The sequence below is a fragment of the Salvia splendens genome, chromosome 19 (genome assembly GCF_004379255.2).
Source record: "Salvia splendens isolate huo1 chromosome 19, SspV2, whole genome shotgun sequence".
Lineage (NCBI taxonomy): Eukaryota > Viridiplantae > Streptophyta > Magnoliopsida > Lamiales > Lamiaceae > Salvia > Salvia splendens.
This window is the reverse complement of record NC_056050.1, coordinates 27,581,236-27,606,649: the sequence shown is the minus strand read 5'-3', so window position 1 is coordinate 27,606,649 and position 25,414 is coordinate 27,581,236. Positions and strand designations below refer to the sequence as shown.

Genomic DNA, 25,414 nt, shown 5'->3' with positions numbered 1-25,414 from the left:
CTGGTAACCATTGCTCAACATTATTAGACCATGATCACAACAAATATTTAATACTCCCATTCAATTAAATTCCTACCACTAAAAAACATTTAATTATATGCATAGAATTGAACTTATGCATAAATTTCGAGAGACAAAACAGATTAATAATTTAAACAGAAGAAAGATGAAGGATAAGAGAGAAGCATGCCTCAAAATTGTTTGCATGCCTCAAAATTGTTTGCCTCCCTCCAAAATTGGCCCCTAATTTACTTTGGTCTCGTTTTGCGAGGAAAGCAAGCTCTAGTTGAATAGTGTGAGCTCCTCAGCCAGGCTAGTAATGTCCGGGATGAGTCCTCCATTCTGATTCCTTATCGCACTACTCTCTCCAACAAGATCGTTCAATATGATGGCCGGGTCTTTTGCTCCACCATGCTGCAATAATTTAAAACGAAGGGCAGACCCTGCATCTGGCGACAGCGGGTCTTCGTGTAATACTTTTTGCCAGATGGTGGCAGCGAAGCATTTCGCAAACAAGTAGCTGTAGTAGCCTGGTGCAATAACAAGGAAAAACTTCATAAATGTGTAAAAAAGACAATACTATAATAGTCATTTAAATCACAAAGTTTGGTGAAATTCTGGTCGGTCACGTAAGGTTTGAAAACGAAATATTAATTTTCGCAATTGTCTAATTCATGTACAAAACAAGGTTGTTTCATTATAATAATAATAATAGACAAAAAGAAAATAGAAGACTAAATACTTATTTTAATGAAATTGTTCTAAGCATCCCCAAAAGACGTCGTTTGCACAAAGTTAGGACAATTGCAAAAAGTTGAAACTTTGTGATTTAATATTTCAATTACAAACCTTATACTCCCTCCGTTTCATCATAGTTGATGCAAAACTTTTCGGCACGGAGTTTAAGAAATGAATGTTGAGTGTGTTAAATAAATAGATTAAAAAAGTAAGAAGGAGAAAACAGTAGAGAGAATAAAGTAAAAGGTGAATAAAGTAAGAGAGAGTAAAGTAAGAGAGAAAAAAGTTACTATATATGGAAATGACTCAACTATGAGGGAACGGTGGGAGTACTAGAATTGACCAGAATTTGATCAAGACTCTATTATTTAATTGGCTTTATCCCATGTATAAATATGATGGCCAAAAGTCATTTCGTTTGATTATCATGCCCCATTCTTATTTTTCAGTTTATATAACTCATGGATATTTACTGGTATGTCCGATGTAAGAAAACAACAGTGACATACCTGCACCATAGCTAACAAGATGACTGAATCGGGTATGCCAACATGTCCCTTCCACATACCCCCAACTCATATGCTCTCTTTTTAAATCAGCTACTACAGATATTGAGTCTTTAGGTGAGGATGGCAGCTGAGTATGAAGTTCTTGATCAACCAATGCATAGAAGACCTTGAAAAGACGAATAAAATGTCAAAAGTTCATCTTAACAAGCTATCATGTGCAATCCCTAGTCGATTATCTAGCCATGGGACTACCAACCTGGCGTTGCAGCTCGGTCGCAGCAAACATATTTTTAGCTCCGAGTAGTGATTTTACCATGTTTTCTGGTATTGGATCACCGGTTGAATAATGCTTGGAAAATGTCCTCAAGAACCGATAGTCCCATGCATAGTACCTGTAATCGCCCAAGAAGATTGAAGGAAGATTAATAGAGCTCAAAACAGGACATACTCCTTCAACACTCTTGCATGAAAATGACTAATGAATATAAGAGTAGTATCGTTCGGATAAGTAAGATTTTATAGATATCTCACACAGTAATGAATAGCAAGTGCAACTTTACCATCCATTTGAGCACCATATTGCATATATGTAAAAGTAAATCAACCTAGAAGATCACAGACAAGGTATCTTAATCTTTACTCGCTCCATCTATGAACATAATGTGATGCTTAGTAGAGAAAAACTAGACAAAAATCCAAAGTTTTATGCTTATTATTTAGGGATTAAATCGTCTAGAAATAGCTAAAAATCTACTCACTCGAGGATATTTGAAGGCGTTTCAGCAAAATCAAGCGCCACCCTGGTCCCTGAAAAATGTTGGTAATCCTGGGAGAAAAACCACCTTGAGAGATTATGATCATTCCAACCTGGATGATGCCATATAATTCTACCCAACTTACCGTTCTTGAAAGCAACGAGTGAAGCGCATGTCCAAACTCATGAAATAGAGTTTCTACATCAGAATGGTGAAGCCTCACTGACTGGAAATTAGAGCCCGAGAAATTGCAAACTAGGGCTACTACCTGCAATAGTTCTATGATATAAGAAACTCACTGATAGAGATATACAACTGTTTCCAACAACCAACCAGCATATATGACTACCACACAACAATTGCAAATATATATTGCACTTGAAATGTCGTAAATCTGAGGGGTTATGTGGAAGGATATAATAATAGTTAAGTATCACGCACAGGAAAGGGCTGAAATGATGGTAAGAATTCTAATTAAAAATAACTAGTTGAACGTGAATTCCATCAGTTCAAATGGCATAGGAGGAACTTGTATAAAGTATTACAATTTACATGCAGAGTTCAGTGCTGTAATGCATTTCAAATCGCAATTGTATCACAAATCTTGAAGAAAATCATCAAACAAGTAGGATAAGTACCGGTATCTGGTAGTCTGTATCAGAGATTTTTCGACCCCCTTTGATAGCAAAATGTGCACAAATAGGATGCTTTCCCTTTCGTGATTTCAAATCAAGGTACAAACACCCTAAGTCCCCCTGCAACAAAGAATATTAATCAAATTATAAAGAATTGAATTATGTTATGTTCTGACTATAAATACATCACTTAAAGTATAGATCCACTTATTCACCTCATCAGGATGATGTATAGATAGTTTCAGAACATCTGGATGCCATGATTCACCAGGGCAAAGAGGAATCTCGCGGAATTTCAAACCAAATAGTGACTCAGACAGAAATTTTAACCCCTCAATACATTGTGGCAAAGAAAAAAAAGATGCAACAGTCTGAAAATGAAACAACAAAATTTTAATCAAAATGAGTCAGATAATATTTTATACTAATACCTAAGGTAAGGAGTCAAATAATAGACTACTTTATTATGAAAGATTCTCCCTATTTTACTATCTTTTGTTATTCCATGAAGAATGAGTTTGAGTAAGTTTCTCATCATCCTGAAAAATGCCAGCCAGGTTTCAAAAACATGATCCACTTTCATATTGTGAATATCTAAATTTATTACACAATTCATCCACAAATTGTTGCATTTAAACTGGATGCAAGATATGTTAACCAGATCTGAAGTCTTTAATCAACTGATCGAATAATGTAAACATACGGATCACCTCATCAAAATCGATTATATAACTACCAGAGAAAATCTTATTTTCTTTTTCTTATAAGTGTTTAAAGCGTTTTATAAATTCAGGCAAACATTCTAGCAGATGCAAGCTGGAATATATGCAGAATTTGCGGCTGAGTAAGAATTATAAGGTAATTAAGGTGCAAATTAACTGAGTAATCCAGATCGTGAGCATTGGACTTCATCATTCTTGTGAAATATGCCTCATCCCATGGCTCCAAGTCTTCAACAGATTGTCCTATTCTTCCCCTCTTAAAATCCAAAATCTTCTTAAACTCCTGCAATGACAAACCTACTAATGGTAATGGAAGAGGGGAAAGTGAAGGTACCAGATTGCATAAGCTATAGTCACATACCTCCTCAGCCTTGGGCCTGACCATTTTACTCAAGTCATGCAGAAAAGATACAACAACTTCAGGTGATGAAGCCATATTCCCTTTCAGAGCAAATTCAGAATAAGTTTTATAACCCAAGACCTGTGTATAATACCATGCAAAATGATAATAAAAAATGGTATTAATCTCTGGTTTTCTGCTAGAAGGATAAATGTTAAAATACCAAAGCAAGAGAACAACATACACTAAAGAATGATGGAGGTAGAAAAAGAAATCCAGATTTTTTTAAGTAATTGTAGAAAATAGCATCATATGATATTAAATTTATTGTTTGAAATCATCCTGTCTCCATCCAAAAACATTAAGTGCACCAGTCACTCGAGAAGAATAGAAGATTCATGCATCCATCAAGCTATTTCTATTTTCTTGCAATCCAAATTTTTTAAAGAACTCTTTGTTCTTCAAGGGAAAAGGACCTAGGAATGACATATTCTGTTGACCATTTTTTTCTCCTGATATCATCACAATTTCAAACTTTAAAAATTAGTTTATATCTTCATTGAAGACCATCATTTCATGCTGACCTCAGAAAGCTCATGACGTGCTGAAAGAAGCTTATCGAGAACCACAAGGTTTGCACGTGGTGCAGAATTTCCAGCAATGTATGCGAGTTTCCTAACCTGGATAAGATTAAGAAAAAGATTGGCATGATTTATTAAGTCTAGAAAGATGAAGTGTGGCAAAACTCAAAAGAAGCAACAGTTTAGGTGCTTTCTATCAACTCAACCTAGATGAATCAACAACAAGAAAGAGTTCAAGTTGCCAAAAACAAGGAATAACTGTTTATGTATTATTACAAAAATAACTGTAACCGCCTGACTTTATGTATTATATTACCTACAAATTTTACACATTGGAGATATTAGATACATTGAATGGTAATACAAATAACCTCTTCTTTGGCATAGAAAACTTCATTAACAGGTCCAGGAGCAAGGGGACTATATATATTTAGCTAAAAATGAGTAAAACCCAAGTAGAAGGTAAGGTACCTCATTGTCAGATACCAGCTGCAAAATCGAACACAGACGGTTAGGTTCTGTCGTCAGACGCAGTCCTTTCTCTTTAATATTAGAGCCTGTTCCTACTATTGTCGTTGGTGAAAACGAAGAAGGGCGATATACGGCCTTAGTAAGATGGTGTAACTGCTTTGGGATACGTGAAGCAGGAAATATATCAACATGACCTGGGTCAGTGATGATATTTTCATTGAACCTTATAAAACGACAATGTATAACAAATCAGAGGATAATCATAGAGATCACTATAGCTGATATGAAGGGAAGACACGAGGCTAAAAACATGCATGGAGTGTGGCATGATGGGGAAAATAAATGTCTTAGGCTAGAATGCAATTGTTAAACCATCGAAGTGCTTCCAGAAGAGAACCACTCATATTCACTGAATCAAATTGTGGTCATAACTGTTTATGTGGCTACTAACATTAAAACAAAAATACAAAAGCTCCAATGTATAATAGACTTGATGTCAGTTGTTGTATGCCCAGATTAGTACTTTCAATAAAAAACAAAATTCAGTATTATGGGCATTCGACCTGCACAAGGTTTTTTACCCAGTCAATATACTAGTTCACCAATACAATAAGTCATTTACATTGGAGCACATGACTATGCATTCCATCCAGCAAATAGACCCTTGTTCAAAAGCAGAGGACCATTAACCATAGTTTCTAAGAATATAAAGAACCAAATAGTTATGATTAATATTTCTGGGAATACCATGTCATTACTCAATGCAAGACTGGAGCTTTCAGGGTCTAAACAAATTCAAATAATAATTAGTAAAAAGGCAGAGAATGACCATGGAAGTTTGGCAGAAATAATAAGAAATCAATGTTATCAATCTCGTATGGCGGCTTGCCTAAAAACCGCCACAGAGATATGGCGTATTAGTATGGCAGATATGGCGGTCAATAATTAAATAAATAAAATAATACTTATATATTTATATATAATTCAAAAATTAGAAAATAATAAAAATATAGCATCTAAAACTCCTAAAACAATTAATAAAGCATAAAATACAACTCTAACCTCCATGTTTTTAGCATAATGCCTCATTCCTAAATGCAGTACACACGCAATGTTATCAAATGGTGGAAATGGCGGTGCTATGGCAGCGCCATGGTGCTATGCCGTTTCCGCCACCAAACGCCATGCCATAGCGCCATGGCGCCGCCATATCCGCTATTTGATAACACTGTAAGAAATAAAAAACCATAATGTTCTTTTTTAAGGAGAATTATGCACTTACTCTCTGCAAAGTTGGAGTATGTCGATATTAAGCTGATTAACTCGATCCAATTTTTCTGCAAGCAAATCAGAATATATTGTAATATGTAAAAGAAATGGACAAGATGGAATGATTAGCCAGCTTCTTGCAAGGGCTATGTACCAGGGCAGAGGTGAATTCCACCCTTCTCTAAGTCAGTGCGTAGATGACGGGCAGCCCTTAGAGCCTCTTCAGTAAGCAAGTGATGATTTTGTTCAGCTCTTACAATTGCATTGTATAAACTAGGATTCGAGTTAAGATACTGCAAACAATAGCTTAATGTTACTATATTCACATAAATGCTAACAGATCATAGTATTCATAAAACAATATTTGATATTCAAAAACACCCCATTACAAAATCTAATGAAAATGCATACAATATGTTTTATATCAGGATTAATATTTAATACTACTGAAATATTTTTTCTTCAGACACTGACAAGGTTAAATTTTTATCTAGCCATTGGCGTTTGGCACATCAAACATAAACATATTGTAACAAAATCTTAACTACAGAAAAATGTGAATACCACTGTTCTTTCATAAAAAATTATGATATACACAATCTTCACGAGTAGTTCACTCTAATATTTACATTCTCGTATTTACAAACATTGGTGCTCATTAGGTGTTTGAACGTAACATGTATTAGCAATTCAGGTATAGAACCGCGTATGACAGGACACAAACCTACCAAATGATACTGTTAGCACTTAGGAGTACTTTTTTCAGACATTTGAAAGAATCTTCGCTGATGGATGAAAAATTAGAAAATCGCATTATTTTATTTCCAAGCTATGGTTTTGCAGAGATTCTCATTCACGTTGTAAAACTACCAGTTATTCGATTATGAGAACAAACCACTGGGTGTAGTCACCTCACATGTAGATATTCATTTAAACGCAGAGATGCCTCGTTTGCCTCCCGAACAAATTCCCTACAACAAGCATCAAACTTACATTTTAGACCACTTCAGTAAAACAACACACAACACACAGTCATATAAATAGAGCTCACCTATCTGGATGAGTATGCCTACACAATTCTGCAGAGTCTATCACTGTGCAAACCTTCAGAAACAAACAAACAAACAAACACTCAAATCAATGTTAGCAATTCACCTACATTATGAAGCCAATACTAATCAGCTGATCCGAGATCAAAATCAAACATACCGCATCAGATATTTCATCCATTGCTTTGATGATTTCAGGAGCTGGAGGCATTCCAGCGATATAATTAACAAGTTCATTAGACCTATCAATCAACGATGAGCAACATGATGTAATTTTTCAGAGTTTTGAAGGAATGAGGAAGGAGGATATCAGAGTTTGTGTAGTCACCGCTCAACGGCGTCGTCGACCATGCGTTGGAAGCCTTTGGCGGTTTTCAAGTGGTCGAATCCATAGAGGCCGGTTTCCTTCAGTAGCGGGGCGGTAGCTGAATGTTGGAAGCGGCGGCCGAGGCTAAAATACGCCGCAGGCTTGCAGCTTAGGAGGCGCAGCATAGCGGGGAACGGGAGAGGGACTGATCGCTCAGCTGAAGGGAGTGTACAATTGAGGAAACACACCAATTTACATTCTAAATTATAGAATTTCGATTTTTATTTAGTTGTGGTATAATTATACTATTACTGTAAATATTAGTAGTAATTAAAAATGTTAAATATTAAATTAATCAAAATCTAATTAAAGTCCAGCCAATCTCTTCAGAAAATCATAGCAATGGAAGGAGAAAGAAAGAAAGAAAGAAAAGGTGATGATGGGTGCCAACTGCCAAGCAATCTGAACTGTGAAGAGAACAGAGCAGCAAAAATACGCAGGCAAACTGTTTGATAAAAAGCTCCACAGAGAGCTGAAAATAGAGCAATTAGAACACGCTCACAAATGTGTTTGAGTAAAGGCCCCAATGGTAGATTAATAATAGCTTAAACTTCGTTAATGATATGAATTATGTATATTAGATAATGAGTTGTAGTGGCTTTTGAATAAAAGTTGGATATGCATAATTTAATTTATTAGTAGTATGATTTATAGTACAAGTACTAAATCATAGTGACAAAGTAATATCGAATCTGTTTCGATAACTGGTTCAGCTATGGGTTCATGAAAAATGGTCGGTTGGTTGATGCGCAAGATTTCAGACAAATAATAATTGAAGGCAAGCGGTGCACAAACGCTCGCTGCAAACAGCTTACACATGGCCCACGACCTGTTCGACGAAAGTGTCTCCTATAAAAACACCACCTTTTTGTAAAACTCCAAACTGAACCTGCACTCGAATAACCTCTCTCTCTCTCTCTGGTCGTCGCAAAGAATCACAAATGTGGAGGCGCGTCGTGTCTCTGCCGCCGCTGCTTTCTTCGTCTAACTCGCGCCGCCTAAATCAGGTAATACAGCATTCTCAATTTGTTCTACTTCGATTCTTGTCTGTGAAATTTTGGCGCGATTCAGTAACGCTCTTCAATCCTCAGGTGCAGGTGGCCTATGGATTCAATGCTTCCCAAGTTTTTTCTACTCAGGTTCTGAATCCGGTACTGCGTTGATTTGCTTCATTTTCTTCCATTTTAAGTTTTTGTGAAAAAAATCGAATCTTGAAATTTGAGCTCTCTCCTTCATTATGTTAATGCGAATACTTTGATAGACAATGTCTTCATTTAACTAGGATTGAAATTCGGTAGGATTTTAATTTCCTCATTTTCGTTAATTTTCTCGAACATTTAGTTATGTGATGAGCTTAATTCATGAACACCATTAGTTTCTCTGTATTCAATTTTCTTAGCTTAGGTTGATTTCATCTTTATTTTGGTCCTTCCCCTGATTATCAGCAGGCATTTCATTATGTTTTTTTTGTCTATATTCTCTTTATTTAGGGTGCCTTAGCTATAATTTACGTTTAGAGATAAGGATTGAAGGTTAACGACCTCAAGTGTGTTGTGCTGCTCCTCTGTTTTTTGTTTTCTTGTTTCTGTACTAGTTTTAGATGGAATGATTGCTTCGTTGATATGTTGATTTTGCTACATTTTTGTAGCTGTTTGTATTCTTTTTTGCTTCCGTAATGCTAGCTCACCATCTATTTGGCTTGAGCATTATGTACCTCATTAACTTTCACTTGTTTTGACTTGTTTAGTATTGTTTACTGCACAACATCTTGTGAGGCAGATTGTGTTAGCACTTAGCAGAGTAGTTGCAGCTCGATGGTCTTTTATCTAAGCTTAGCGTTTCAAATTTTCTTTCGTTTGTCTTGATCTTACAAGCTTTTGATGTTCATTACCAAATTATTATAACTGTTTACTTTATGTTCCCAAACAAAAGGTCGTTTAGTAATTCATGAGTCATGTAGTAAGATCTTTTGATGATTTATTTGTTGAGCCTTTCTTTAACTGGCATAGGCAGAAGAAGGAGTCTCTGGTGCAAGAAGGAAACCATTTGTAACATTTGTCTTGGGTAATAAACAATATAATAAGCTGCTTATCTGTATTTCCATTACATTCATTCCATTATACTAAAAAGAGCCTAAGTGTTTCAAATTTCAATGATCATGGACCATGGTTGTTTCTAGTCGTTGTAATGCTTAAATTTCAGAAATTGAGCTTCTCTCTACCAGTTATTTTCTTCTCTTTCTCATTTTTTGAAATCCAATTGCCAATATTATACTACGAAACTTCAATAAATAGCATGGTATTGGCTGTTCATAATCCACTTCAACACCCAGAAGGGATGATTCTGAAATTATATTTATATTTACAGGCGGCCCAGGGAGTGGGAAAGGCACCCAATGTACAAGGATTGTTAATACCTTCGGGTTTACCCACTTGAACGTTGGGGACCTGTTGAGGAAAGAAATCTATTCTGATAGTGAAAATGGGTAAGAACCTTAATATGCATCTTTTCTAACATGGGTATCTTACTCGATGCAACTTTTATGCTACATTTGCAGTTCCATGATTCTTGATACAATCAAGGAAGGTAAAATTGTTTCCTCAGAAGTGACCGTTAAACTGATAAAAAATTCCATCGAAGCAAATGAAAACAGTAGAATTCTTGTTGATGGCTTTCCAAGAAGTGAAGAGAATCGAATAGCTTATGAGCGAGTTGTAAGTAGTCAGTCTTGAACTTTGTTTTTCTTTTCAGCGATTTGTGCTATCTCCTTTCATACTCTGCATCCATGTGATTGCTGTATTTGTAGGTTGGGGTTGAACCGGACATTGTGCTTTTCTTCGATTGTCCTAAAGAAGAAATGGTGAAACGCGTACTAAATCGCAACGAGGTGCTTTCCACGTATCTACTTTCTCCTGTCATTTACTTATCCTCTTCTTTCCCAAACTGTCAACAAATGAAATTTAACGTGCAGGGGCGAATTGATGATAATATTGATACAGTCAAGGAAAGGTTAACCATGTTTTCAGAACTCAACCTTCCCGTGATCAAGCATTACTCCAAGAAAGGGAAACTTCACAAGGTATTGCTTGCTATACCGGTCACAGCTAATTACTGTAATTTCTGTCGTTGGGAAAAAACGTTCCATTCGATAACCCGCTAGAATCTATCAAATTTAAAAAGTTTTAACGACTTGCAGATTGATGGTACGGGAACAGAAGATGAAATATTTGAAAGGGTTCTCCCCATTTTTGCTGCATTGAGGTATCCAATTTTCTGTAAAATATGTTACTTCACTGGCTATTTGATAACCTAAGAATTGTTAGATGTCATCTTTGATTAGCTGATCTAGGACCAGTTGTTTGAAATCTGGTGAGGCGATTCGTTTCAGCACAGGATTTAGGGAATTGTATTTAGTAAGTGGGGAGTGAATGAAGTAGATAAGTGAAGAGATAATAAACCAGGGGACAGAATAATATGTAAGAGATTGAAAGTGTTGAATTTTGCCGAAAGATGACTTAGATGAATGACTCCCTTATCTCGGGATGCCCAAAAACAGGAAAATGACTCAGTTACAGTGGACAGGGGGAGTACATGATAACTTGGTTCCTTTGTATTGGTTTGGACAACTTTCAATGTTCATTCCTAGTAAATCATCATGAAACATTGGACATTCCTTTTCATGAATTTATTTTTCTATTTGTTAAACTTATAATATGCTCTTCATTGTCAGGTGATCCAAAACAAGAAAAACTTGGTGAAGATGGCAACTCTAAGCATTGGCCAATTAAACACAATAATTTGGTATACTAAAAATCTGGTGGTAGAGTAAAATTTTACAAGTGTGTTTTAGCCTTGGCATTTTCTTGCTTTTCCGTATATACATGTACATGTACTTGCTTTTTTTTGCTTTTCTTACAAGTAGCGTTGAGCAACTGAGTAATCGAAACAAACAGAAATGTAAAGAGACACAGATTTATGTGGTTCACCAACGTTATGCTGGCTACGTCCATTGGCAAGAAACGGAGAATGAATTGTATTATGATAGTGGTTACATATTATAGAGTAGGTGTCCTACTTCTATATAAATAGACACACAAGACGGGCTAGGCTTAATATAACAATTAAGGTCGAATACAACAGCATAGACGTTTGGCTAGCGGCAAACAGTATAGATTCAAGGCATAATAACAATTAATTTTAGTAATTTTTATTTAATTTATACCCCATTTAATTAGATTTTATCATTCGCTCTTAATATTTTTTATAATATTCATTCAATTTTAATATGTTTGAATAATATATATTTAAAGATTGATTGGGTTTATGTAACTATATACTTGTTTGATAAGCGTCGTTCTTACATTTAATATATAAAACGCGTGTTATATGACTGCTAATTTACTAAAAGATATTTTTCGGATTTGGGACAATTGTTCATTTTTTGGCTTTAATTTGGAGAGTCCTAAACGTTGCTAATATTTAAGTTTTGTTTTGTTTTGTTTTGTTTAGTTTAGTTTAGTTTCGTAACTCCTAAACGACGTCATTTTGAGTGAATAATGTGATGAATCATGAAAGCAACTACACAATCTGCTTTGAATATTCAATTTTGAAACGTATACGTATATATTATTGGGTACTTGTAGGGACTGTGCTTAGAAAATAACTAATTTTAAAATTACAATTTACTTCCAACTCCGTGTTGTTACGTGGCACTTAACATGCAATATACATTTATGGAAGTCGTAGATAGATTTTTGCATATTGCATTTTAGTTGTAGGAAAATTACATTTTTTATTGTTGAGTTTTGCATTTTAGACATAGACTGTTTAATTTGCATTATATATATAGACGAATTGCATTTAGCTATAGTTTATTTTGCATTGTAGACAATTATGTTTATAATGCAAAACTCAACAATATAAAATGCAATCTACATATAACTAAAATGCAATCTGCGGAAATTTATCTACAGCTTGACGGATGTATATTGCATTTTAGTGTTTACAATATTGAATGTTTTGTGCCACGTGACAGCCCAAAATTAGAAATACGTTGTGACTCTAATTAAGGATGCGTCCTAATGCTCCATGTACTAGTATCATGTGATATATCAAAATAATAAAATATTTACAATATGACAATGATTATCCCAAAAATTGGATATCCGTCCAAATAATATCTCATCAATATTCAAGTTGCTTCACATCGTTTTCGACGTAAATTAACATGAATATGTTATGTGCATGCACACCCACGTCGGCTAATTGAGGGAGGAACGTCGGAAAGCAACTTCATCAATTACTAATATCCATTCCATTCCAATATAGATCCATGAAATTGCTCTTGAGTTTGTATAGATGTTCATTAATTAAAAAGCTATCCAAGTTATATAATATATATTCGTTTCTTTATGTTGTGCGTTGCGAGATCGATAATTCTGTTGAAAAAGATAGGCACAAGTACGTTGCGAGATCGATAATTCTGTTGAAAAAGATAGGCACACGTACGGTCCTAACATTGTTGTTGTGCTCAGGGGCGGATCTATTTGAGGGGGTTAAGGGGCAAATGCTCCTCCTCAACACTTTTTTTTATCATTTTATTCTTTCCTTTTTCCAATTTTTTCATTTTTCTTTTTAAATGTTCCACCTCAAATTCTTAAAATTTCATTATATAAATATTTTTGCTTCTTTTGAATTGAATTTCTGGTTCCGTCCTTGGTTGCACTGGTTTGTTGTTATTTGGATTACCACATTACTTGATGGATTCTAGCTACTAGTCGGTTCCCACTTCCTAGCTTTGAGCATTCTCGCATTTGGCAAATTAAAATTGATGTACAAGTGACTTAATTTATTTTATTTTAATAAAATCCACGAAAAAAAAGGACACTCCATAGGATTTGAACCTCAAATCATCATCGTACACTTTATAGGATTTGAACCTCATATAATCATCGTACACTTTATAGGATTTGAACCTCAAATAATCTTATTAATTAATAATATATAGAAATCAAATGAGTGTAGATATTTATATAAATTTGTTGATGAGGGAACCCACATATGGTATACCGATAATTATTGACATACCAGTTGATAAATAACAAATTGAATTGCAATATGTCGATGGTTGCCAATTTGTGTGATAGAAAGCCACTTGTGTATGGGATCAAATCAAAATAAGATCACATGTATGTCGACCTTACAAATAACAAAGCTTTATTATTATATATAAAGCATATATTCATAGTATCATACTCATATTTAAGAAAAAATGAGTGTATATATGCATTTAAACTAGACTATATCAGTTAGGTTCCATAAAGGATGTTTGAACACTTGCTTGAGAGACATGGGTGATGTGGTGTGGGTGGGCCATGCCCCCCCCCCCCCCCCCCCCCCCCCATAATTTTAAATTTTCCACCTTATTTTAGTAATTTTATGGTAAAAGTACAATTTAAAATGTTTTTACTTAATTAGTAAAGTATGAGAATTAAGGTGAATTTTTTATTTTGTGACTAATTAATTTCTATACTAGTGTTATTTGTTTTTGTTTTGACATTGATATCAACAAATCATGATAAAATGGATTTTAAAAAACGTTGTTGAGAAAATTGTGAAATGTGTTTTTGGACGCAGCATAAAATATCTGGTTGTGTTGGATCGGTGTCTTAGCAATTTCCCTTTTGAGAGCGTCCCTTGATTACATATGAACCATTTCTTATTTGGCTGCTGTATTTGTTTTTAATTATTATATACATAAATTTTATAAATACTAGCAATTATTATTTTATCATTTATCAAAAATAAAGATTACCCATGGATCCCACATATGGTCCAAGATGGTGATCAATCTTAGTCCAATTGCAAAATTATTGTAGCCTACTTGTTAGATATAAAAACTAATTAAATAATTGAGTTGCCTAACGAGAATATCTAGTCTCTTTAAATGTTCATTTTTCTTAAATTTTCATGAGAGATATAAAAAAAATGGGAATACCTTCACATCACCATTAATAAGTTATTAAGAAGCAAACAATAAATTTGCCACGTTCTTCATGCCCATCTACAATGGTGTGTTAAATTATTAATTTATTCTGATTTTGCAATCGATTAAATTTCAGTATTGACATGGCTTATTTCAATGATGTCATGGCTTATCCTGACTATAGCATAACTTATTTCAACAATGGTGTGTCATATTAATGAAATTACATGAATTTTGATAATAAAAAAAAATTACTTGGTGTTTTTAACAATAAAATAATGCAAATATCTTTATTTTTTGGGGAATAAATTTGGAAAAAATATTTAAATTATTACTCAAATAATTAAGATATTTTTCCTAGATTATATTTCAAAATTTTGCAAATCTTTCCATAATTGAAAATTATTGGCAAATTGTCAAATAAATATGAACAATTCTGGTACGTCCCACATTTTTTTAAATCTAAAAAATAAATTACACCAAAAATGAAATTTTAATAATCATCACATCATTCCCTTTCCTATCGAATTACATACTGATGTGACAGCCGATTTAAAATACATAGATAAAACATCGTTGAGCATAAAACGACATCGTCTATTTACGTCCGAAACGACATTTTGCCCATGTGCTTTAAACCAGCTGCCACATCAACGCATATTTTTCAAAATGAAAAGGATGAGATGATTGCGAAAAACTTGTTCGTGATTTATTTTCCAGCTTTTGAAAAATATGGGACAGACCAAAATTTAACCATTGTGATTTATCTAGTAATTTGCCCCAAAATATATGGTGGAAGTATGTGGAAACTTTTTCTAGATTATGTCAATTTGAAAATATTTCTAGATTATGTCAAGAATTTGGCAACGGAAAGATGAATCCTTATCAAATTATTGAGCCGACTTCAAATACAGGTAAAAGACATGATACTTCTAAGTTTCTCTATAAATAGACCCTTTTCTCCAAAAATATTCCCACAACCAAAAAAACCAACAATACTCACACACACACACACAAAAACACACACACTTATCCAAAAATGATGACGTGGAGGGCCATCTCAGCACTCGCAACACTCACGGCGGCGCTCATCTTTTCCGGCTGCGAAAGCAGAGGCGTCGCCGGCGGCTCAAAGCAGAGCACGGAGTTCATCCGAACATCGTGCTCCGCCACGGCCTACCCCTCCCTCTGCTACACCTCCCTCTCCGCCCACGCCGCCGCCATCCAGCAAAACCCGAAGCTCCTCGCCAACGCCGCCCTCTCCGCCAGCCTGGACACCGCCGCCTCCGCCTCCGCCGACATGGCCAAGCTCTCCCGTGCCGCCGGCATGACGCACCGGGAGGTGGGCGCCATGCGCGACTGCGTGGAGGAGCTGGCCGACTCGGTCGACCAGATCAAGAAATCGATGGCGGAGATGGAGCGGATCACGCCCTCGAACTTCGAGGCCGTGATCAGCGACGCGCAGACGTGGGTCAGCGCGGCGCTGACAGACGAGGACACATGCATGGACGGGTTCGCCGGGAAGACGATGGCCGGCGGCGTGAAGACGGCGGTGAGGGGGAAGGTTGTGAATGTGGCGCATATGACTAGCAATGCTTTGTCTCTTATCAATAACTATGCCACTCTTCATTAGATGTGGCAGATTGTGCGGGCTGGGCTGTTATCTGATCAATCTGTTAACGAACCCCGGCCTGTTAAGAGTCTTCATGCTCGAATTGTTGTCTAGTGCATGCCTATTATTGAGTGAAGTTGGAATAGTATACTATAGTATAGTACAATTGTTGTAAGTGTGTGAATTGTTTAGTTAATGGATTCTAGTTACATGAATGACAATTAAAGTTGATTTTTGGTATATGATTAATTGGCCTACTTATGGATTTGCATGCGTAAGCGTGTCACTATTTCATCGACAAGAGCAAGTTTTGAAGGATAAGAGATGGACCTATGCTAGTATAAAGGGTAGTATGAATGTATGATTAACGAACTTTTGTGATGATGTAGATTCAATGTTAAGTTATACTTTCATCAATAAATGTTCCATTTTGTCATTTTTAATATGTTGATAGCACGAATATTATTGGAAAATTAATTACAGAAATAGTGTGATTCCCACGAGTTTTGACATGATTCACACAATTTGCGTTATGCATATGTCCGAGTTGTCCTCCCGTATGAAGTTTATTGTTGGATGTTCGGAATCGCAACTCAAACCCTTCGAAAGCTCTGAATTCGTTTCTCCATCTTTGAGCTTAAGTATGCAGTCAATAGAAGTAATTTTATGAATACTGTCGTAATAATAGTAATTCTTAGTAATGAAAAAATGAAAATTCTATAGGATATTTTTAAAGTTTGTACATAATATGGGGCCTGCAAGAACGTGGGAACATATTTGTTGCTTATTAGTATGACCCTCACCCTATTAAGGATGATGTGAAGGGTAACCCATTATTTTTAGTTGCATATATCTGGTCTATATATCTAATAAAGAAAATTTAAATTAAATATTAGTCGTTTAATAAAGAGATTATAGATATTTTTGTTAGGCGTAGAATTGGAAATATCAAATATGTATGTGTATATTAATATGTGGGGACCCATGCTCCTCAAGTGTTCCATGAAAGTTACAAAGAAACCAATTATTTAATTAGTTGTTCATGACACTCATCTAACAAGTAGGCTACAATATTTATTCAATTTGAACAAGATTGGACGATTTGTGGGATCCCTTATTAACCCTTTAATTTGATGAATATCAACAATTAAAGTGGATATGACAAATATCTCAAAGAAGAAAGTATATGAGTGACCAAGTATATGCAATCTAACAAGTAGGCTACATAATTAGCAATTGAACTAGATCGATTAACATCTTGGACCATGTGTGGGATCATTTAACCATTACATTTGATAAATATCTACAAATTCAAGTGGATCTAAGAAATATCAACAAGGAGAATGAGCTAGATATGCGTAATCAAACTGAACCAAATCAAAATTAATTATATCTTTTTCCTTCAAAAATCGGATTTTTTTATTATATTTATATAAAAAAATGTTTAAATATTATTTGATTGTTTTATTTAAATTCCTTCCCTTTTCATTTATGCTTTTTAGATTATTTTTTGGATATTTTAGATTTTTCTTTTAATTCATATATAGTAGTATCTAGTTATAAAAAAACAGTTTATTTTTGGATATATTGGGATATTTCGGATCAATTTGGATTATGCAAAATTCTGATCTGAAATTTGAATGCTCAATAATTTAATTAATTCTTATTAGAGATCTATAAATCTTAGTTTGGAATTAATTAGTTTAATTACAATTGATGAACTCTAATTGAGGTGAATGCACCTCCTTATGAAAGTTGATAACTTTTTGCCATGGAGTATTTAATTTTACGTTGGAAAATACTTCTGAAATATGTTGTGATGAGAATTATATGTTCAAAGAAAGGTTAAATAAAATTGATTTGGAAAAAAAATGATATCTAAAAAATGGGTCTGACTTATTTCACTTGGGCCAAGAAAGGCTTTTAAACTTATTGAAAGAATAGCGTTTAAGGACTTAATCTATAAAGGCTTAAAACATGACAATAGACTATTTTGTAGTACTAAGCAATGGTTCGCTAAGTTTATAATTTTATAAAGTCTTCTAAAACAAATTTTGTATAGATAATTTGAATCTTAAAGACCATTTTGTATTATATTTGGGTGGTCAACTATAATACATCCAACTCTAGACTTCAATTCTACTACATGAAAGAGAAAAAAATATTTATTTTTCACTGGATTATCTTTAATTGATGTAGATTGATTTCTTACTAGACTCAAATTAGTCTTGATTATCTCCTTCAACAACACAAATTAGTTTACTGTGACCGAACTTTATCGGTGGTCAGCAGTGGCTGCCGCAATTGGGGGTGCCGTTTTCCGGTGGCTTGTAGGGTGTGGATCGGGTTCGATCGGGTTGGACCTAGGCATGCACAAGGGTCGAAAACCGCCGGTTCAGGGTCATGAACCGGCGGTTCAAGGGTCGGGGAATGTATGAACCTGAACCGGCCCGCCTAGCACCCGGCGGTTCCGGTTCCGGTTCAAAAAACCGGCGGGTTACGGGGCGGTTCAAAACCGCCGGTTTTCGGCTTGAACCGCCGGTTCGACAGTTCGACGAATTGTTGTTTTTTTTTTTTTTTTGCATTTTTCAACTTTTCAATTTTAATCAACTTACATTACACTTTTCAAATTTGTTTTTTGTATGAAATGTGAGTAAATAAAATTGAAAAAAATACGGATAAAGTTGCAATTTTATTGAAATTGCATGTGTACAAATTACACGTTACAAGTTACAACAATTACAAATTGAAAACATATGGCGGTCTTGAAGTCTTAAACAAAATTTAAATACAAATGAGACTACTAGTGAAGAACTAATTACAAATGACAAGAAACGATGTTGAAGTTCTTAAACGTATAAGTGTATTATATATATACTCTTAACCGGCGAAGAAGATCTTTCTATATAACTAAATTAAGGACACCTTTAGCAATTCAACTTTAAATGTTGAGTTTCGTCTAACAATCAACAAATATAGTAGAATTGTCAAAAGTTTCCCTCATTTAGCCGTATAGAGAAATATACTTCATCGACTAGAGTATATACAAATACAATTATGTAATTGTTTTTGCATATACAAAAACATATGGCGGTTCAACCCTAAACCGGCGGGTTGTCCACGGTTTCCGTCAGAAAACCGCCGGTTTCTGACCGAAAACCGGCGGTTTCTGACCGGTTTTGCAGGCCTACACACTGACCCTACAGCCTAGCCTCTGAAAAGTTGCCGGAACCGTCAGAAACCGGCTCCCGAACCGGCGGTTTACCCCGACAAACCGGCGGTTTACCCCTCAAACCGGCGGTTTACCCCGCGAACCGCCGGTTCCAACGGCTATACTAAACCCCTACGCGAACCCTACGAACCCCTAACCTACGAAACACTATTTAACCCTTTGAACCGGCGGTTCGAACCGCCGAACCGCCGGTTTTGAACCGCCGGTTCAGGTTCAATATATTGCCGAACCTGAACCGGCCCTTCCGACCCTTCAACCCTTCTGCCGGTTCAACCCGCCGGTTCCGGGCCCGGTTCCGGTTCATGAACCGGCGGGCCCGAACCGGCGGTTAACCGCCGGGCCGGGTCGGTTTGTGCATGCCTAGGTTGGACCAGCTATCCATTTGAAATTTGATATACCGTTTGGATTAGTCTTTTTATCTTTTAAATAAATGTAATATTCAATCCTCTATAAATGTTTCATTTTAATTTTACTCCTATATTCACTAAGTGGAACTCATATTTCACTATTTTATTCTACTCACCATTATTATACTATAGCTAAAAGTAGGCTTCACGTTCACAAATTTTTCCATCTTCTTTCATTCACAAAGTCAAATAATTTCTTAAATCATGCAACTGTCAAATATATATGGGACATCTATTGGGGATTTGAGGGAGTGCTAAAAATAAATTCAGTTTTTTTGGTGTTCTTTTGTTGTTATACATTTGAACCAAAACGAACGAAAAATTGAAATTTACCAATAATCTAAATCACTTGAGCCGAATAATCGTGAAATACTACTCTCTCAGGTCCTCATTAGAAGTTTTATTTTGCTATTTTTGTCTGATCCTCGTTAGAAGTCTCATTTTGCAATTTTCATTCCGCTAACTTTTTTTTTTTACCAGTTTCAGCTACAAAGTCAAATAATTTCTTAAAACTCGTGTCGATTAAAAATGGAACTTGTAATCGGAGGATGAGAGGGAGTATATAATTTTGGTCACCAAACATCCAATTTTGTAACCAGGACACTAACTTGAAGGCAGCCTTGGCAAGACAACTTCTCTAGTTTAGAAATTATGTTCACAAATCACAATTATACATTCCGATGCCGCGGCCCCATTTTTGGACTTTTGTACAAAGTCTCTAAGTCAATGCACAAACATTATCATCACAAATTCATCAAACTAAAATCTCATCACCGGTGAAAATCGATCATGGCAGCGGAGGCGGCAATCTCGTCCGCGGTGAAGCTGCTCGGCGATCTGCTGGTCGAGAAGGTGCACTCCCTGCGAGGCGTGGAGAAGAAGGTCCAGTCGCTGAAAGAAGAGCTGGAATGGATGCAGTCCTTTCTCAGACACGCCAACCGCAACCAATCCCAAGACGAAGGCGTCCGAGAATGGATAAACAAGATACGAGAAGTCGCTCACGACGCCCAAGACACCATCGAAATCTTCCTTCTCAACCTCAACAACAACAACAACAGAAGCAGCCGCCTCCTCACTGCCTTCCCCAAGCGCATGTTCCACCTCCATTGGATCAGCACCGAGATCGAGTCCATCCTGGCCAGGCTTGACGCCATTGACAAGAGCCGCGAGAGGGTACGTGATACAACTCGTCCATCCTAGATCTAATTGGTGATAGCAAGTATTTCATTTGGTCTAATGTTGGGTGCATTTTTTTCAATTTCAATTCAATTATATTGATGAGTCACTCGAATTTGGCGTAGCCGCGATCTAGATACTATGATAGAAATTCATAGGGGGTTTTTACATCCACCACTTTCGATTTGTCTAGAAATGAGGTGTTCTTGGCTTGGCATTGTTTGTTTTGTTACACTTTAACCCTTCGTTTTGTGTCCGGTTGTAAATAGTCCATGATGGAACAACTTCGTAAATATATGGAAAACCGAAAGTCCAATCAAAAGCAAAACTTTTTGAAATTGCTCTCAATTTTCGATTCAAAGTGTATCATACCTAAAACCAATTGCTTATAGTCCGAGGTGGATATATGTATAATAAGGGTGGGGCTAGAGTCCTTAATAAATTTATTTTCTAACTTTTTCCTTTTGTAAATTAAATTATTATGTAAAAGCCCCGATAAATATTCTAAAATATCTAAAAATATACTTATTGTTATTGACACCAACGTGGGATAATGTTATTGTTATATTTATATTTTTGTTTCATTTGCCAACAGTACGGGATCAAGATCGTCGAAGAGGCAGCCGACGCATCCCAGATGTCGCGAGTGGAGCTGCGGCGGCAGTTGGCGCACTGGGAAAAGGACGAACACCTGGTGGGCATGGAGGAGGATGTGAAGAAGATTTTACAGGAATCGGTTCTCGACGTGGGGAAGAAGGGGCTCTCGATTGCGGTGATAGAGGGAATGGGCGGGATCGGGAAGTCGACGCTTGCGCGGGAGATATACAACCACCCAAGCGTCGTCGCCGGCGGATTCGACTGCCGCGGGTGGGTGGTGGTTTCGAGTGAGTTTCGAGACAATAATCCATAACCTACCAAAACATACGAAGCAAACACACCCTAATACTTTTGGAATGTATCAAGGAACTGATATTCCTCAAATTCAGACAAAATGACTAGGTAAAAATTCAAACCATACAACAACAACAAACACTGTCAGACAAGATAATGCCTTATTTCAAAGAGAACTAAGATCTTCAAGCTAGTCTCATTTTACCAAATGTGCCTGGATAAACCTAAACATACATTTAGTCGAAAACGACCTCTCAACACAATAAAGTGGAGTTATTAACTTATGACTTACAAGCATGCTTCAAAAGCTTCAGAACTAGCAGCCTCTTCATCCAGCATTTGAACAACCTGCGCAACACCTGCAGCAAGCTCTTTGTTGATCACCCCATCAGGCATATCAAACGTTCTTCTCTTCATGGATAAAGATTTTCCAGAAGGTTGAGGGTCGACAACATCAAGCATTGCTTCCAGCTCGTCCACTATGGACTTTTTCGCAGCTCGAACCATCAGATCACCACCCTATTTGAGAGGAAGTTATAAACATATATGAACAATGTGTCGGAATGAAGCCAAGGTTGATGCAAGAATCAATGAAGAATCAAGCCTAGAAATGAAAAATAAATGTAGATCATTTAAAGATAACAAAAAAAAATTACTTTACTTGCGAACATAGAATTAAATCCAAGTGTAATACAATGCAGTCCTTAAGCCATTTCAGTGTTTATTTTTTGCATTTCAATTCTATTTTCTATCGCAATGAGCATACAAACAGAAGCTTCTAGAAGGCAGCTATTATTCACTAGTGAATAAAAGTATTGCAGTGCAAAATTGTGAGAAGAGGAAAGAAAGAGCGAATTATTCACTTTCAGATACCTCAATAGCGTCAACTGTGAGAAGCAAAACGATGATCTTTTCAGAGAACCTCTGAAGTTCTTCTGCGTTGCGGGCAAGACGACGGCGGTAAGTGAAATTGTTAAATAAAGACCTAATCTCCTTCAACTTTGTCTTGGCAATGGCCAGCTCACGAAGTGCACGTAGAGACTGCGACCTCTGGATAATATATGCCCTGAAACTCTTCTGAATAAGAGTTGCTGCATCTTGGGGAGACAACTCCTTCCTCTTCCCCCTTCTCTTATCCACTCTCTTGGCAAAAGCCTGTCATGGTGAGACGTGAAACAGTTAGAATACATCGAAAAAACATAAATGCCAGAATGCTCAATTTTATCTATTACTCAAAGTAAGCACCTTGTAATGGTTATTGTAAATTCAAGCTATCACCTTAAAGTAAAGGTCCCTTTATAATTTAGAAGTCAATGTTTACAGTTTTCATTCTGAAGGTTTGGAATCAGAAAGCAGATCCTTGAGGAGTACTTAAAGATCTGAAATCATATCAACACCCTAGCAAGGCCGTGTCATACGACGGGGTCCTACAGCAGTTTAATCATTGTCTATCTATCCCAAGTGGTTTATCAACTAATCCATGTTTTACGTTGCCTAAGTATGAGATAATCTACATGATATATACATATATAAGCACATAAATGATTGAGATTCCACAATCAACACTCGGTAACATTTAGACACTGGCAATGCATCATACGAAGAAGGCCTACACCAGTTTAATCACTGCCTATCTATCCTCAGTGGTTTATCAGCTAATCCATGTTTTACCTTGCCTACGTATGAGCAAATCTACATGATATATATACATATATAAGCACAAAAATGATTGAGATTCCAGAATCAATACTCTGTACATTTAGATAATGGTAATGCTCTATATGCAAGCAAAAAATCAACTTCAGCCCAGAACCAAACAGATCTGAAACGAATCAAAAGAAACTCCTGCAATCTGATGACAACATAACCAGTGTTGTCAAAATGTCGTTCGGGTCGCTCGGGTCACCCGGGTCGCCTTGGTCGAGACCATCACCGCCCCAACATGGGTGGGTTGATCGAGATACAGGGTCGCCGCTGGGTCGGCTGGGTCGCCTGGGTCGAGTGAGTCGCCTGGGTCGCCCTAAACACATGCTATCTCTGATTTTCTCAAATCTCTCACATGTTTTCTGACTCTCTCAATCACAATTCTCTATATATATGCATGCACCACATCAAACTTTTCAAACCTACTTTCTACACTTTAGAATTCGGCCTCTTCACTCCTAAACAATTCAAAGATCTGTTGCTGCCACCCTTCATATATTCTTTTGTTTTGATATTTTCAGACAATGGTTTCAATTATTTATTGTGTAATGACTTATGAATTGTTTTGATATTTTGATCATTTCTATTTTCCATTTTATCTCTATTCACATGAATTGCGTCTACATTTATATTATTTGATATATTATAAACATTAGAGCAATACATTTATTTTATTTAATATTAAAAGGCAAAAAATTAACCTAGCTTTGTGGGTCTCTCGACCCCGTCGACTCGTCGACCCGCGACCCGAATTTTCACCCCATCGACCCGGTGCGCCCCGCGACCCTAACAACACTGAACATAACAGCTAGCAATAACCAATCAAATTCATCACCACAAAACGAATCAATCCACTAAGAAAACCTTGATGTAACCAGCCAAATTAACAAAATCATCAAAATTAAGCAAAGTTGCCAACCAAATTCATCACCACAAAACGAATCAATCGGCTAAGAAAACCTTGATGTAGCCAGCCAAATCAACAAATTCATCAAAAACAAGCAAAGTTGCCAACCAAATCCATCACCACAAAACGAATCAATCAGCTAAGAAAACCTAGATGTAATCAACCAAATCAACAAATTCATAAAAAAAACAAGCAAATTAACCAACCAACCTGCCTCAGAACAATGCCGCCATGATAAGAAGGCTCCTCAACCTCAACAATGCGGGAAACAACTGACTTCTTCCCCTTCTCCTTCACTTTCTCGCTTTTCTTCTTCTTCTTCTTCTCCAATTGACTGTCTCCACTAGACACCTTAAACGTGTAGGTCTGCTCAATCGCGCCCTTCCTCTTGACCTCCGCCGTCACCTCGTAGCTCCTCGCGATCCCCTTCCCCGTCTCCGCCGTCCACTTATACTTGCGCTCGTCTCCGGGAGCCTTGATCTCAGCCGTCCACGTGTACTTCCTGCTCTCCCTCTCAGCCAGCCCGAGCTCCAGAGCGGAGACGCGGTCGCTGAGCGCCTCCAGGAACGGCGAGGCGCGGCGGCGGCGGTGGATCTGGATCAGATCGGCGACGGCGTCGAATTCGTGGAGCGGGAAGGTGAGGAGGTCGAGCTCTTCTTCGAGAATGGGGAAGTATGGCGTGGGTGGGGAGGAAATTGAGGTTTGTTGGAGGAAGTAGGAGGGGTAGAGATGGTGCTCGAGAAGCTCGAATCTGCTGAATGGATTCATCGTTGAAGGAATTGAAGAAACAATTTGTTGAAAGTGAGATGTTTGAATCAGAGTGAGAGTGAGAGTGAGGGTGAAAGAGGAAGATTTGAAGATAGAGAAAGGAGAATTTTAGTTGGTGGAATTAAGTCAAAAAGGGGAATGAGGATCATCGATGACAGCAAAGGAATCAAATCTATAAACATCTTTGAAATTAATGTTTTTTCCTATCTTTAACAAAAAGATTTACTCAATGAAAATAAATGGAGTTTTTTTTTTTTTAATTACAAATCAACTCCTATAACAAGGAGGAAAGACAA

General features: G+C 36.6%; 5 protein-coding genes across 6 annotated transcripts; 3 read left to right on the top strand and 2 right to left on the bottom strand.

Moving 5' to 3' along the window:
- Positions 1-23: 23 nt before the first annotated feature.
- LOC121779652 (mitochondrial intermediate peptidase, mitochondrial-like) lies at positions 24-7,697 on the bottom strand. The gene is made up of 17 exons (XM_042177011.1): positions 7,398-7,697; positions 7,230-7,311; positions 7,072-7,124; positions 6,937-6,991; positions 6,175-6,313; positions 6,034-6,088; positions 4,752-4,974; positions 4,284-4,379; positions 3,721-3,840; positions 3,517-3,642; positions 2,853-3,008; positions 2,641-2,757; positions 2,148-2,270; positions 2,006-2,073; positions 1,504-1,639; positions 1,248-1,413; positions 24-530 (listed from the first exon to the last, which is right to left on the bottom strand). The coding sequence occupies exons 1-17, from the start codon at positions 7,559-7,561 to the stop codon at positions 283-285; spliced, it is 2,127 nt and encodes a 708-aa protein (XP_042032945.1). The 5' UTR covers positions 7,562-7,697; the 3' UTR covers positions 24-282.
- Positions 7,698-8,246: 549 nt separating this feature from the next.
- Positions 8,247-11,452, top strand: LOC121779653 (UMP-CMP kinase-like). Of its 2 annotated transcripts, none has more exons than XM_042177013.1 (9): positions 8,247-8,443; positions 8,528-8,575; positions 9,446-9,500; positions 9,804-9,921; positions 9,994-10,150; positions 10,243-10,323; positions 10,408-10,515; positions 10,633-10,697; positions 11,167-11,452. In XM_042177013.1, exons 1-9 carry the CDS (start codon positions 8,378-8,380, stop codon positions 11,168-11,170), a joined length of 702 nt encoding a protein of 233 aa, XP_042032947.1. In that variant the 5' UTR covers positions 8,247-8,377; the 3' UTR covers positions 11,171-11,452. The 2 variants fall into 2 exon arrangements, with proteins under 2 accessions (XP_042032947.1, XP_042032946.1); XM_042177012.1 differs by having other exon boundaries at positions 8,528-8,587.
- A 3,932-nt stretch (positions 11,453-15,384) lies between these two features.
- LOC121778134 (21 kDa protein-like) lies at positions 15,385-16,273 on the top strand. The gene has a single exon (XM_042175439.1). It carries the CDS (start codon positions 15,461-15,463, stop codon positions 16,052-16,054), a length of 594 nt encoding a protein of 197 aa, XP_042031373.1. The 5' UTR covers positions 15,385-15,460; the 3' UTR covers positions 16,055-16,273.
- A 4,024-nt stretch (positions 16,274-20,297) lies between these two features.
- On the top strand, positions 20,298-21,758 carry LOC121778607 (putative disease resistance protein At1g50180). Its single transcript, XM_042175981.1, has 2 exons — positions 20,298-20,845; positions 21,444-21,758. The coding sequence occupies exons 1-2, from the start codon at positions 20,462-20,464 to the stop codon at positions 21,756-21,758; spliced, it is 699 nt and encodes a 232-aa protein (XP_042031915.1). The 5' UTR covers positions 20,298-20,461.
- Positions 21,759-21,804: 46 nt separating this feature from the next.
- On the bottom strand, positions 21,805-25,271 carry LOC121778606 (BAG family molecular chaperone regulator 7-like). The gene is made up of 3 exons (XM_042175980.1): positions 24,561-25,271; positions 22,613-22,894; positions 21,805-22,258 (listed from the first exon to the last, which is right to left on the bottom strand). Exons 1-3 carry the CDS (start codon positions 25,116-25,118, stop codon positions 22,028-22,030), a joined length of 1,071 nt encoding a protein of 356 aa, XP_042031914.1. The 5' UTR covers positions 25,119-25,271; the 3' UTR covers positions 21,805-22,027.
- Between the last annotated feature and the right edge of the window lie 143 nt (positions 25,272-25,414).